The sequence below is a fragment of the Camelus ferus genome, chromosome 4 (genome assembly GCF_009834535.1).
Source record: "Camelus ferus isolate YT-003-E chromosome 4, BCGSAC_Cfer_1.0, whole genome shotgun sequence".
Lineage (NCBI taxonomy): Eukaryota > Metazoa > Chordata > Mammalia > Artiodactyla > Camelidae > Camelus > Camelus ferus.
In genome coordinates this window covers 44,889,953-44,904,077 of record NC_045699.1, presented here as the reverse complement: position 1 = coordinate 44,904,077, position 14,125 = coordinate 44,889,953, and the positions used below count along the sequence as shown (strand labels likewise).

General features: G+C 36.6%; 2 protein-coding genes and 1 long non-coding RNA gene across 4 annotated transcripts in view; 2 read left to right on the top strand and 1 right to left on the bottom strand.

Moving 5' to 3' along the window:
• SLC25A51 (solute carrier family 25 member 51) overlaps positions 1–6,021 on the top strand; it is a 28,500-nt gene extending 22,479 nt beyond the window's left edge. For both annotated transcript variants that reach the window (XR_004319323.1, XR_004319322.1), the window contains exon 5: positions 5,895–6,021. The gene's annotated coding sequence lies outside the window, so the exon portion shown is untranslated. The remainder of the gene's footprint in view (positions 1–5,894) is intronic.
• The window catches only part of DCAF10 (DDB1 and CUL4 associated factor 10), a 43,125-nt gene continuing 29,173 nt past the window's right edge, over positions 174–14,125 (bottom strand). Inside the window, exons 4-7 of the mRNA XM_006195877.3 lie at positions 12,160–12,362; positions 10,408–10,521; positions 7,607–7,752; positions 174–6,699 (exon numbers count right to left, since the gene is read on the bottom strand). Of these exons, the coding sequence (XP_006195939.3) occupies positions 6,331–6,699; positions 7,607–7,752; positions 10,408–10,521; positions 12,160–12,362 (832 nt within the window). The 3' untranslated portion in view covers positions 174–6,330. The remainder of the gene's footprint in view (positions 6,700–7,606; positions 7,753–10,407; positions 10,522–12,159; positions 12,363–14,125) is intronic.
• Positions 7,748–12,215, top strand: LOC106730024. The gene is made up of 4 exons (XR_004319324.1): positions 7,748–8,328; positions 9,390–9,503; positions 10,422–10,514; positions 12,092–12,215. It is a non-coding gene; the product is annotated as an uncharacterized LOC106730024 (long non-coding RNA).

Sequence of the window (14,125 nt, the reverse complement as noted above, 5' to 3'; positions counted from 1 at the left end):
CTTCTTTCTCTCTATATGTTTTATAATGTACATGATAGATCAGTATGATAATATGTATATAATTTATAAATAATCAAAACTTGGAATGTATTCTCTAATTTTTTCTGATAAGAGTTATGTGATCGAAAAAGTTTAGAGTATCACTAACAAGAATCACCAGGCCACTGCCTCTGTCACAGCGTTATGCTTTATTCTGGTCTAAAAATGAACACCAAGATGATTTAAACAAAAATTTTCAAACTACTACTAAATGCAAGTTTGCCATCAACCTTTTAAATAGGTTAACCACACTCAGAGTGTGTCAGATGTTTCAAAGTAGCATTTATTTTTTTAAAAGCACATTATGAGGTAAACTTATACCAAAATACTCAGTGCATATATTAATAAAAGGTTTATTAAAATCTTAAAGTTGTATGTAGGTGTATATGTAGATAAAATAAATTCACCTACAATTCTGTCATCCATTTGAAAAGCAAAACAACTCAGTTGAAAAAGTGAAGTCAATTACATGTTTAGAAAGCTTTTCTAATTCTGAAATGAATAACATTTGATCTATTAAATAATTTGCGGGAGGGAAGTAGTTTTGTTTTAGATTTTAGATTTTAGGGGTTATTTTACTAAATCATTCACTTTATGGCTAGTTTTCAGTGGATGTGAATATCTTTGCTAGGAAGTAGGTAAAAGATGACTATAATGCTTATTATTGTTTCCACCATGTCAAAATGATAATATCCAAGCAGGATCAGCTACATCATTTGTGAGCCGAGTGCAGAATAAAAATGCGGGCCCCTTGTTCAGAAAATTAAGAATTTCAAGATGGCTTCAGCAAAGCATTAAACCAAGCACAGGATTTTTCTCAGAGCAAGGCCCTTGTATGACTGCATAGGTCACACACCCATGAAGCCAGCCCTGCATCTAAGTCTATCTCAACTGCAGCTGTAGAAATACCAAAACCTTGTTTATCTTTGTCCCTTGAGCTCTAGTACTGGACTAGGCATTTATAATAGGGATTCAAATGTTTGTTTCTTGCAGTTTCCCAAATTAGTGAGAAATGCTTTCTGACCTATGGTCAGAAAAAAAATCTTATTCTGATGAATATAGTCCATTCATTATAATAAATGATGGATTCCTCTAGTAGTGAATAATTTGCACATCACATTCTGGCTTCATGGAAACTCGGGGCCATGTATCGTGAAGATTTATTTGATTCATTCAATAAAAATTTATTGATCCTGCTGGGCCCTGGAAATAGAAGAATAAATAAGACACTCCCTGCCCTCAAGGAGCTTACAGTCTAGCATAAGAATTTACAGTACCTCAGAATCTAATGAGAAATCTTTTTGGTGTCTAGTATGTGGAACACTCCAGATTTCCTGAAAAGGAGAATCTAAAATTTATCAGAAAGCACAGTTCGGAAATGAAAGATGCAGTGAAATTTTGAAGGAAATTCAAATATTCAACCTTTAATGTAAAAACCATGAAATCTAAATGAGGAAGAAACAGAAAAGCTGAAAATTCTATTTTAAATACTTGGGACCAGATTTAAATTTTAAAAATTATTTTATTATCTTTGGGTGACATTTTCACTTATAGTGACATTATATACACATACCTACAGGAGGTGTATGCATGTGAGATGTATTCCTTGGAGTTTTTGATAAAAACCCATTTTTCTATCACTAATTCATTTACAACTAAAGAAAGCAGGATACATGCAAATTTGAGACTTTTTGATAATCATTTCCATTTGAATGGGAGAAATTCTTCAGAATTGTTTTTAGGGTATAAATTTCAGTACAGTCTTATTGTGCACTGAGACTGAACTGTGTCTTTGTACAATATGTGATAATTTAAGCATATATTTTAATAGTTATTGACAAAGTTTAATGGCATCAAAAATACTCAAGTCTGTCTGGAATTTATTTTCATTGTTTTTTCCCCCACACTCTTCTTTTTTTCTTAAAACCATGAAAGACCCCTGTGCGAACACAGAGCCTTTGTTGTTGCTTCCCTGTCCTTTGGTTCATTGCTGTTCCTTAGTCTAGCAGCATCCTTAGTTTGTAGTATTTTACTTAGTGGCAACTGAAAAAATCACTAGCCTGGGCTTTAACTGGGAAGTTCTGTTATCCTGACGGTTATTGTGAACCTGTCAGGAAGGTGGTAAGCAACCAAAACATCTGTCTCACAGACGGTGCACACAGAGCTCTTCAGCTCTTTAGACACTAAGCAGGCTTGGTTTTCTCATGTCCCAGCTCATAACAGATGAATCAGCACATTAGAAGGAAGTGGGGAGCCTGTTAGAGGCAGGCATACTGATAGTGTGGTAGGGAGACCACCCTGTAAGCAAAACAAATTGCTTAGCAGATATAAAATTTTTAAATTAAAAAAAAAAAAAAAACACACACACACCAGGATTCTGAGGCCAATGATTATATATACCTCAGGGCTGAGGGAATCACTTTATAATAATTGATATTATCTATATGTTATGTAGCCCTTAAAATTTTATGAAGTATTTTACATACATCAGAGCTCATTGGATATTTGTAATAACACACGACTATAACGTTTTCTTTTCATCATGGAAAAATGAATTGTACTGAACATGCTGTTTAAGAAGGCAGGTAGGTATACTAACATATCTGAAAGACTTGCATCAAAAATAATTATGAGTTTAAATTTTTGGCACTTAAGATATATGCATTAATTATCCGAAAATTAATATACATGCTTTCCTTCATGACCAACACAAGGTGTTACTGAATTTTCACAGCTCTCAGTGACTGCTGGTCATTAAATGGGGATGATTGTCATCAGTAAGTTATCAGAATATTTCTCCTGTTAAACACAAGCTTAACAGGTATTTATGGATGCCAATATGGGAAACACTAGGCTTCTAATAGATTCTCAAGAGTGTTTTTCCTATATTGCACTTTTTAGAAAACAAAGCTTTAACAATGATATAATGTGATCTTGGCTCAAGACATAGGAGCAGGGAACATGTGATTTAGTTTTTCCTTGCTTGTTTTCCTAAAATTTGGTATAACCTCTTCTTGGGGGTGTTAACAAGGAGAAATAACAAAATATACACGTTCTTTGGGCTTCTGAGGAAAAAGACCACCCACATTTTCAAAAGATTAAAATAGAAGCCTCTTCTGCATTAGCCACTTCATTTTCACAACTAAAAATAAGGAACTACTGTATATTTGATGTTCCTAAACTCAATTAACATAGCTTTGCCATAAATAAACCGTTCCGTCAAAAGCTCTTTAAAATAGAAGTACAATTTATACTATACTTACCAACAGTTATACTGTATTATCGGTTATACATTTACCAATTATCATGAATAAAAATGACTAAATAAAAGTTAGCGCTAAAAGCACGAGATTAGATTTTATACTCGAAGTGAAATGGGATGGTAAAATTTTAACTAATTTCCTCCAGTAGTATAGAATTCCTCATGCCCTTTAATTCCTTTATCCGCAGTATTGAGCAGATGACTTTTTAATTATGAGCATACCTCATAGAGGACAAAGATTTTGTTGAACTTACTGGTGGTTAATTTTTAATTCTAATCTATGTGGCTCTGTTTTTATACAAGGCTATTTATCCTCCATTTTTCTATGTCTTACAGCTGCTTATCCTGCTGGAGGTTTTTTTAGTTAGGAATGGACTGTATATATGCCCTGCAATTTATGGTATCCTAATGGAAATTGTCAATCTTGTAATTGTTCTTTTACGTGGTACAGAAGATAAGCCAACTCGAACTTGCAGAGGATGCTAAACAAGTAAATTAACAGGCTAGTTCACCACCCTTTACAAAATGGTAGAGTAGTAAAGCACAGGCTTGGGACTAAAACAGACCTGGGTTTGAATCCCAGTGCTGCTAACCAGTGCCAGCTCTGCGATCTAAGACAAATCACTTAAATTTTCTGACCCTCCATCTCTTCAAAAGTCAATTGATGCTCATGCCACCTATCTTACAGTTTTTGTGAGGGTTTGTAGTAAAGTATGTACATTATTTGACACGTGATAGGTTTTCTACAGTGGTTAAAGAATCGTGGACTGAAATTTAGAGTCGGGCAACATTTGGGCCCAGCATCTGACACGGAGCTCTCTCCAAAAGAGAGGCAGTATATGGAACCTTCTTTTGATTATCAATACAATCATTGTACTTAGTAGCTTATTTTGAATGTCAACATTAGGTATTTTTGTCTCTAAAACTTTGCTTTCTTTTAAATGTGTTTTTAAAAGTTTATGGCAAATTTGTGTTTTCACCGTGGTAATTTTTTTTTTGATGACTAAAAAACTTTGAATTTTTTAAAATATCCATGATAAAATGATCTAAGTTTTAAAAAAATCTGTCCTAGAGATAACATTGTTCCAAGTGAGATGTAACCTCTAGACACATGTGTGAATGGCTGTCTGATAGGTCCTACAAAGAAATGTCATTTTTATTCATGTAGTTGGGTTGTCTAAATATTTCTATAAGATTTCACTTTTCTTCTTATGACATCTTGAATTCTCAGCATCTTGATACTCCCACACTTTCCTTTTCAGTCTACTGGCCAGTTTAAGGGTATTCACAATAATACAACTTAAAGACAGAATAAAAGTCTTCATAAGTCATTGTTTTAACAGCCAGCATAATACAGTAGAAATTGCCCTGAGCAAGGAATTAAGAGACTTGAATTCAAGTCCTGGCTCTGCCACTAATTTTGCAGGATGACTTTAGGCAAGTCACTTAACTTCTCTTATTCATCAAATAATGAGATTGAGTCCATTTTGTTACTTTCTACTGGTAAAATTACTTTCATTTACTTATTTTTTTTTAAATAATCAGAACATCTTCTGGGATTGGGTTAAGCACCTGATGGGTACAGAAGTATTTACTGATGTTTAAGGTAGTATGTTCCAAGCTGTGATCCAGGAACCACCTGAGTAAAGATTACTTGGGGTTCTTGTTAAAAATACAGGAACCTGTCCTCTCCCTGGCTGAATGAGAATCTCCTAAGGTGAGGGCCAAGTTTCTGTATTTTTCACAAGCTCTTCAATAGTTATAATGCACCCTAATGTTTGAGAACCACTGGCCGAAGAGAATGTGATCTAAGAGGGAAAGAGCTAGCCTGTGGCTCGAATTACTTCAGCCTCTGGCAAATCCCTTCTAAAGGACTCCACCATTCAAAGTAAGAAAGCTGCTTACTTCAGAGCAGTCAGCCTTGTGCTTGGCCCCTGCTTAAGGCTTTTTACTTGCTGTGTTCCATAACAAAACACAACAGAAGGGCTTAGTCTTGGCATCCAAGTCACTGACCACCACAGTTACGACAGCAGCCTGAAGACAGCTGCAGTTCTCCTGTCATTAATGGTATGAGAGTTGAGCTGAAGGAAAAAAGATGAGAAAAACACAGCCTCTTTACTCTTGAGTCTCCCTCCACCCATCATCCTGTGTGCTTCAAATAATCTGGCAGAGAAAACAGAAAATGTAAGCCATATTGCTCTCATCACTCTGTGGCCAGAGAGTGTACTAATCTAATAAATAAATCCTCTTCCATACAATAGAAATGACCAAAGCCCATTCCATCTCCTCTTTTCCTTTCTAATGCTGTTGACAGGAACAAAATATCAAGTAAGGACACATGCTAGGAATTTTTAAATTCATACAAGTAAATTACAAAGAGAGGAGGTAATATTTTTTTCTAGAATTTCACAACAAAATCCGTCTCACAGTGAAAAAATATGTATAATTTTAACAGGAAACTTAAAAGACATTTTGTTGCAAGACTGTAACAGTTATAAGAATAATGCCAGTATCTGTGCTCATTGTAGAGGAACATAACACCAACTTTAAAAAACCAAGTATACTGATAAGTGAAGATGAAATTTCTTTTCAGCAACCAGTATGCCAACATCAAACTGCTGGATTTTATTCAACCCTAGCGTTACGAGTTTCTCCTAACCCAACCAAAACTCCTGCCAAATGTCCACAAAACTCACACCAAAATCAAAAAACAGAAAAGAGAATTAAAAGAAAGAAACTTGACAAGAGCTACCATGCAAAAAACCAGCAGAACTGGAGTTCAGTGGCACAGATCAGCAGGAGCAGAGAGGAATGCTGCAAAAGATGATGCCGCCTGGAGTCTAACTTGGCGATGCCCCTGTGATGCTGGACAATCAAGTACACAGGTCACAGGTGGTGTTCATGGACCCATAAGAACCAGGATCTTGACCCAAACGTTTAAGATCTTCTAAAAAGAAAATACTTCACCTAAATTGAAGTAATATGTAAGTCAAACACCAGAAGAGTTCCTTATTTGATGTAAGTTGTGCCTAAAACTTTGGCTGATACAAAGAAACCCGTCCACTAAGGCACCCAGAGGCGATCTGACAATGTGTGGGAGAGAACTTTGTTGTCAGTACCACATCATTATGAGAGTACAGAGAACGGATCACCCGCAGGGGACTGGCTTCTTTGGGCAAACAGTCAATAAGTTCACTGCACTGTTTGTCAAATCCCAACAAGCGAATCCCATAGCCATGTGGGGAAGAAATCATTCGCCCATCAGGACTGAAGCAAAGTTCTTTGATATAACCTCTGCCTACATTGGCTTCTTCAATGTAATGAGTCAGTCGTAGAGAACAGCGAGGTGAGACAGGCCGCACGGGAGCTCCTTCTTGGAATTCATACACACAAGTCCACTAGGGGAGAGGAGAGAGACAAAGTTATAGAGCACTGTAAATGAAGTATAACCTTTAAAAATTATGAATAACTATATTGTACACCTGTAACATAATACTGTTGTACAGCAACTATACTTAAATTTTTAAAAATTAAAAACCCTATTATAGAGCTCCAAACAGTGCTATAATCCTTTTAAAAAAAAAAAGCTCAGCAGAATGCCAAAGGTGCAGAATTGTTACAAGAAATCATTCAGATGAATGCTACTCCTCTTCCAGCTAACAAAACTTGTAGGCCCCATACCATCTTATCTTCATTCATATCAAGGTTATTCTGTACTATGGCACTTTAAAGACTTTTATTCCCTGAGGCCACTGTGACTTTTGTAGTAATAATTCCCTTTTCTGAGAGTAACAACAATCTTGATATTTGCAAAATTCTAGGGTTAAGACATCCACTAGAATATCTCCTACACACTTCAAAGGCTCTTCTGTCCTATTCGTTGTGGCTTCTAGAGCTAGTGAGATCCTTGGAAGACTCCTGCTTTCCAGAGTAATGAGAATTATAAGGTCCTATAAGACCTTTTCCCCTCATCAGTTCGGTCCCTGCCTTTCCCAAAGCTTCCCCTGGTTTTTAACAAGATAAAATCATAATAAGTTGGCTTAGCAAAACCTCCCAGTTAGCCAACTTAGCTGAAACATCTCAGTCCTATCTTTTCTATATAAGGGATTTTTTACTATGAGATAAAGGAGGCAAGAATTAAAAAGCTGTGCACAGTGTGAACTGATGACTGCTTTAAGGTAATTCCCTGCTTGCCACACCCAGGGCAGAGAGGAGGAAGAACGGCTTTCAAAGGAAGAAGACACCATGAGCACACATGGCAGTGGGAATCTGTTCAGTCAGCCCTGGTGAGGGTGCTGCCCGTACCTCCTGATCATCAGTGTTGCTTGAGCACCGAAGAAGAGTGGCCCAGCCTTTTGGGTGCAGCTGTAAGGATGTGATGCAGTTTCCACGGTCTCTCTCCCCAGGAACTTCAGGGGTTAAGACTTCAAGACTATTTCGTGGTGAAACTCCTGACATACAAGAAAATTAGGATGTAGAATTTGTATTATCAAAGGACTAAGGCAGCTCATCAAAGCTTTGATTTCTGGCAGCCACCCTCATGTCTTCCTCCATCTGTCCTTTATGCTACCACATAAAATCATGGTGCCCCTCAATGTATGGGGTGTGAGTGTGTCTGTGGGCTGGGGGTAGGGGGAAAGGGTGTGATTAGAACTAAAGAATCCAAGTTTCTGCAGCAGGAATCACCAATGACCCTTTAAGGCAAAGGCATTAAAGCTAATGAGGACTCCTTTCGATTTGGACCTAACATCTCAGAAAGCTCTTTATTTAAGTAACAAAGTTACGTGACATGAAAAGAATCTGGAAAAATAAAAGATAACAATTCTCATCTCAGAGGACCTGGCGCTCTCTAGTCCAGAGAAGGAAATACTTGGAAGCCATGAGGATTGCTATTTTGTGTGCAAGGAGCAGGACTTATGACCCCTAAGGACAATACTATCAATAAGTCAACCTATAATTTTCGAGGCTAAGGGAGCACAACTCACACAGAGACATGTGAACACAAGTGGTGGGAGACACTGCCAATGGTAAGTATTCCTGGTACTCTGCTGTAGCCAGTCATTTCTTTCTACCTCGCCCCGGTGAAAGTGACTGCAACCGTGAACCATAGTTACTAATGGGAGTGTGTCATATCCCTCAAGTATGTGGAGAACCACTTTCATAGACATTGTGAGGAAGCAGCTTAGACATTTACTATCCAGAGAAATATTTCGACACTTCTGTGCCTGTGGAAGTAGTTGCTTTCAAGATAATAAGCTCCCTCTGTCAGACCATTTGTGAATTATTTCTTGCTTAGATGTATCTTTTAAAAGATTCCCTTTAGATTAGTACAGCATTAACAGAAACCAGTGAAGTTCTAAGTTACACTGTTACAACCAAATTATACCCAAATAACTATTTCACATATGATTGAACTTTAATAACAATTTTAGGGGGAAAAACCCTATTACAAGAATTAATTTTGAAAATCTATAAAAGAAAGCAGAAAGGAAACTCATTCTGAGTAAGTAAGTAGTGGTTTTTGAGCTGTGCTCCTTGGCGGTTCCTCAAAAGCTGGGAAAGGGGAGGAAACATATGGGGCCAGGGTGGAGATGGGGTGTGGAAGACTGGAGGGTCAAGGGCCTCCCTAATTTCACTTGAACAGTTACTCCACTTTTACTTACGCTACATCCCTAAGAATCCACAGCAGATTTCATGTCAAAAATAGAGTTTGAATCCTGAAATGAATTTGAAAGCCTCTGCTCTATACAGCTATTATATCTGCAAAGTAGGGTGCTAACATAATCTGACACCTGAAGATCCAGGATTTCCAACGTTCAGTGCAGCTTTACTTATAAGCGCCACCTTCTCTTTCCAAGCCCCAATTTGCTTCCTCTCTCTGCCCAAGCTCCCCATACATCATCTTTTCTCCCATTCCCAACTCTCTATAGCATGAAACTGCTGTATAGTTTTGGTTTGGGGTTTACCACTGCAACAAGTAAGCATGTTAACTATTCTTAAATTAAGTTTCTTTTTCTCATGGGTGGTTTAATTAATTGATGAAGATTTTTCTCAATGATTATTAAGACCCTTGGCTTGTTTCCTATAGTCAACGTAGGAGGAGGAGAACAGGTAAATCTGTAAGAAGTGTCTGCTACACATCAAGGGAGAAATGTTACACATTCAGGCAAAAATCTCCAAGAGGAGGAAACTTAACCTTAAGGTGAGACATCACAGTCTTCAACATTCAGAGGACAGGATGGGGCATAGGCTATAGGTTAGGTTAGGAAGGGCTCTCGAACCATTCTACTAACCCAAGTAGTCATGCAGAATAATCAAATATGCATTTACTGAGCATTTACCAGGTGAGGCCACTCAGGGAAAACATTAATTAAAAGTGTAACGTATAGTCCTCGCTTTAAATATCTGGGTAGGAGATATGTTTATTTCCAATAGGTGATACAAAATTATAAAAAAAAAAACTATTTGGCCATCAGTCCACAAAGAGTAGAACAAACAAAAAGTGCTGTAAGAGCTTAGATGTGGATTAGTAATGAGAGGGATGGTGGGTGAAATTTGCATAGATGGAAAGCATTTCAATTAGTGGGTAGAAGGAATAGTTTAAGCAACTAGTTCTACCACAGTGGCTGGGGGAAAACTGGCAAAAGCAGAATGGGGCCAGGTCGTAGTGTACTTTATCCCACAACCCCTCTGAGGCTGCCAGGCATTGCTGAGATAAGGAAGGCAGAGCAAAAAGCCTTCTGGGCTGGAACCAGGAGACTTTCACAAGCACCTGATAAACTCATCTCCTTATATTTACATAGCAGTCACATGCATAATCTCATTTAATTTCCATAATAACCTTGATTGGAGTCTGCATTTCCCAACTACTCCCTCTCAGACTAAACCAAACTAAATCTAGGAAATAAAACCAAAATTAAAATTCCAACAAAGATTTAAGCCCAAGATATTCAGCCCCAGAGACTCTGATTAGCTTTTTGAAAATGATGACTGAGGGGCAAGGAATAGCCTCATCTCTTTATTTTTATGGATTAAAACCAAACCAAAGAAAGCTATTTTGGTAGAATTTTTTGTTGCAAGATTATAAAATCTAACTTTCAACCTACCTTCTCTTTGAGAGGCCCGTGACATATGTTTCTCAGAAGATGAATTAGAATCACTGTGATGACAAGGTGAATTAGAAACTCTAGGACCAGATGAACTCAACGAAGTGGTAAGATCTTGAAAATACAAAACATTCCGACAGTAAACTCTGGGAGTGCCCCTTAACATCTATTTGAACCATACTGTTAAAATCCATCTGAAACATGGCAAGTACATATCCACTTAAAGTTGGCCTATAACTAACACTGAGGCGGGCAGGATAGCTCTTTGGAGTGTTCTAAGGCCTAGCTCCTTTCTAAAACCCTTTAGACCAATGACTTCCTTAAGTGAAATAAAAATGAAAAACTGAATAAACATAGGAGCATCTCTGGTTTCCCATCATTTCTGTAGTGAAATGGAACAGGAAAATTCAGCAATGAAAACTGGGCTGTTCAGCTGTTGTTGAATGTTAGAATAGCATCTAAACAACAGGCCCATTATTGAGAACACAAACAGATCCTTAAAGCATACCAACAACTTTTATCATTTCTACTGAAATTATGTGACTACTATCTCTGAAATGCAATACAAGCTTAACATTGAAATCTGTGGGAAAGTAAAATGAATATGAGATAGTCGAGTCTGATGTATTACTCCAAATAGCAGTCTCTATTCCACACTTTTCTGTGGGCCCACACTTCTATGGGGACTTCTTATTAACCTAATTCCCTTTGATGGTATTAAGTAACAGACCACCCTTAGAAGACAGAAAACCTTGGTTTTTAAGCAAAGCATGACTACTAGACCTTCTAAATCACTACTTATCACTGAGCTAAGGTTCATTATTAATGTTCAATTTTTTTTAATTCTGAAATTAAAAGGACTATACTTGGATATTTATGAAATCCCTTTCTTGCAAATAACTTGGTAAAACTTAAATTTCTACTTTTAGTGGTGAAGTTGGGCAACCACAGTACAATGAGCCCTGCAGACTCCCAAAGAGGTCTTCAGAAGTGGCCCTGTGTATAAAGGAGAAAGATTCCAACCATTTGAAGCTGATTTTTAATACCAATTTATGAACATTAGGTGTTCCAAATACCTAAGTCTTTTTTATTCGGATCTTGTTCATAAACACAGTATTATAAACAATGGATATGTTTCTGTATCAGCTCTTTTTCCTAAAGGTAGATGAAATAAAGTATCACATAATGTAGTGCATAATTTCTCCTGAGCCACAATTTCACTTAAGTCTAATGGAACTGGCAACAGGAAAAGGAACAGGGCTTTAGCAAGAGGATGTTTAAGGGTCATGAGATAAGATGGCACCAGCCACCTGTGTCTGAACATCTGAAAGTCTAGGATGCAGTATAGACTTAAAGCTAAAGTTCTATATTGACTATAACTTAAAAGCTCTGCTGGGTTCCAGAAGGACTTAAAAAGACTGACACTACCTTGGCCCTTCACTAATTTTTGAGATAATGACAATTTACAAATACTGATGAAAGATCTTCTGGCTGGCGGAGAGCTGAAAAAAAGTATTTTTAGAGTTAGCAGTTACTCTTACTAGATCATTTGTGATACAGAGGCACAAATTAATGCTATGCTAAGAGATACACACAGATCATTATACTTCCTTGGGATAAAACTCTGACTAAGCTTTCTAAAGAATGCCTTTTAATTTTCTTTCCTTCTTGCTGTCATTCTTAGATAGAAATGTACCATCCCTATATCTGAGATTCTTTGGAAAACTCTTTAATCAAAAAAGGAAAGCTTACCTGAACTTGATGTAGTTCTTCTTGCTCTCAAAATGGGATAGCTGCCTACTTCTAAAGACTTGGTTAAGTCAAGATCATGCAAAATCAAAAGATATCCGGAGGACGTTGAGATCAACATTTTGGAACAATCTGGTGTTAATCTCATTCGCATGAGAAAACGTGTGTGAAAGAATTTCTTATGCGGACACCCATCTTCTGTACACCTACCGAAGAAATCAACAAAACCTAGTTATCATAAATAAAAGTACTCGATGATAGTCATATTTTTGCCCTTCAAACTAGAATTGATACTCAAGGTGTACTCAAAGACAAGAAATTATTTTGCTTACCATTCCTTCTTTCATCTTAAACTTTTTTTTTAGATTATTCTTTCTGAAGTATATTAAGTAAGACTTTGTTGAGGTAAACTCCCATTTTTTTATTCTGAAAATCTTTCACTCTTTTTGATTAAAGGCTTAACTGAGCCTATAACTTTAGATTTCTTTCTGAATGTTGAGAATAGTATTCCAGAGCTCTGGCTTCCATTGTTGCTATTTTTATGTCTAATTGTTACTTTGAATAATTTTTTTCCCTTGGCTGATCTTTGTCTTTGGAGTATTGCAGTTTCAGTCTGAAATGTGTAAACTTGGATTTGTCTACACTGGGATTCATTTGACTTTCTAAATCCTAAGATTCATATCATTCATATATTCTGGAAAATTCTCCATCATTATCCCAGTATTGCCTCTTGCCTATTTTCTCTATTCTTTTGGAGCTCCAGAAAGACATCTGAAACATTCCCATTTGACTCTCTTTGTCTTATAACTGCCCTTTGATGTTTTCTATTCCTCATTTCTTTATGTTGCATTCTGAGTAATTTTTCAATATCTATCTTAATCTATTTTTTTAAGCTGTGTCTAATCTGCTACTTGACCAGTCCTATGTTTTTATAAATTTCCATAATTGTATTTTTTCACTTTGCTAAGTTCTGTTTGGCTTTTTCAAATATGTCGGTCTTTTGGATAGATTTTTATTCCTTGCCTATGTTTTTTATTCCTCATTTTATTTCCTTTTTTGTAATTATTTTTAAATGGTGAAACATATCATACCTACAGAAAAGTACATAAATAAGACATACGTATAAAGAAAAATGAACACCTGTGGTGCATCATCCATGTTAAGAAGTAGAATAGTAGCAGTACTTTAATAAAAGTGCCTTGCTTCTCTCCTGTTGCATCCTTCCGTCAGCATGCAGTGCTTCAAGTATTTGACAGTGTCTTTTTTTTTTGATCTCTCTGAGGCTATTGATAGGTTTTTTTTAATTTCAAGTTTTCTTCTCCCTATGTAGTCTCTACTTTTTCCAAAATATCCCCCCATTTGTGTAGGTCTTTATATTAGAAGCTTTTATCAACTGTTTGATTACCTTTGGCTGTCTGCTCATAATTAAGAGTGGAGAACTAAAAGTTGACTGGGAAGGGTGAGTGCAAGGGTAGGGCTTGAGCTTCACTAAAGAGAATGAAGCTATTTTTTGAGGAACTCCTAATGTCAGTATCTTTTGTTCTTTAACCAGAAGGCTAAAGATCTCTGAATTCAGTATTCAGTGTGCTATGGTCACTCAAATTCCCTGATTTTGGTAAGGTACCCAAGCCTTCAACTGTGTCTGGCATCCTTTTATAAAGAGATTTTCTGTTTTACTCTTTAGAGAATAATATTCAAATCTTTATATATTACAATCCTTAGTTATTTTACTGTACCAGCTTGGACCCTACCTCCCTCCACCCCAAAACAATAGTGAACAGCAATAGTGATAGAGTACGTTCTCCTCCCTATTTATAGAGAAAACTTCTAAAGTTTCACCATTTAAAAATGTGCTATCGGTTTTAGTGCAAACTTTTGATGAGTTTCCTTCTATCTAGTTAATTAACAGTTTGGTTTTTCTAAAACAGTTTTATTGAGGTATAATTTACATAAAATAAATTCACTAATT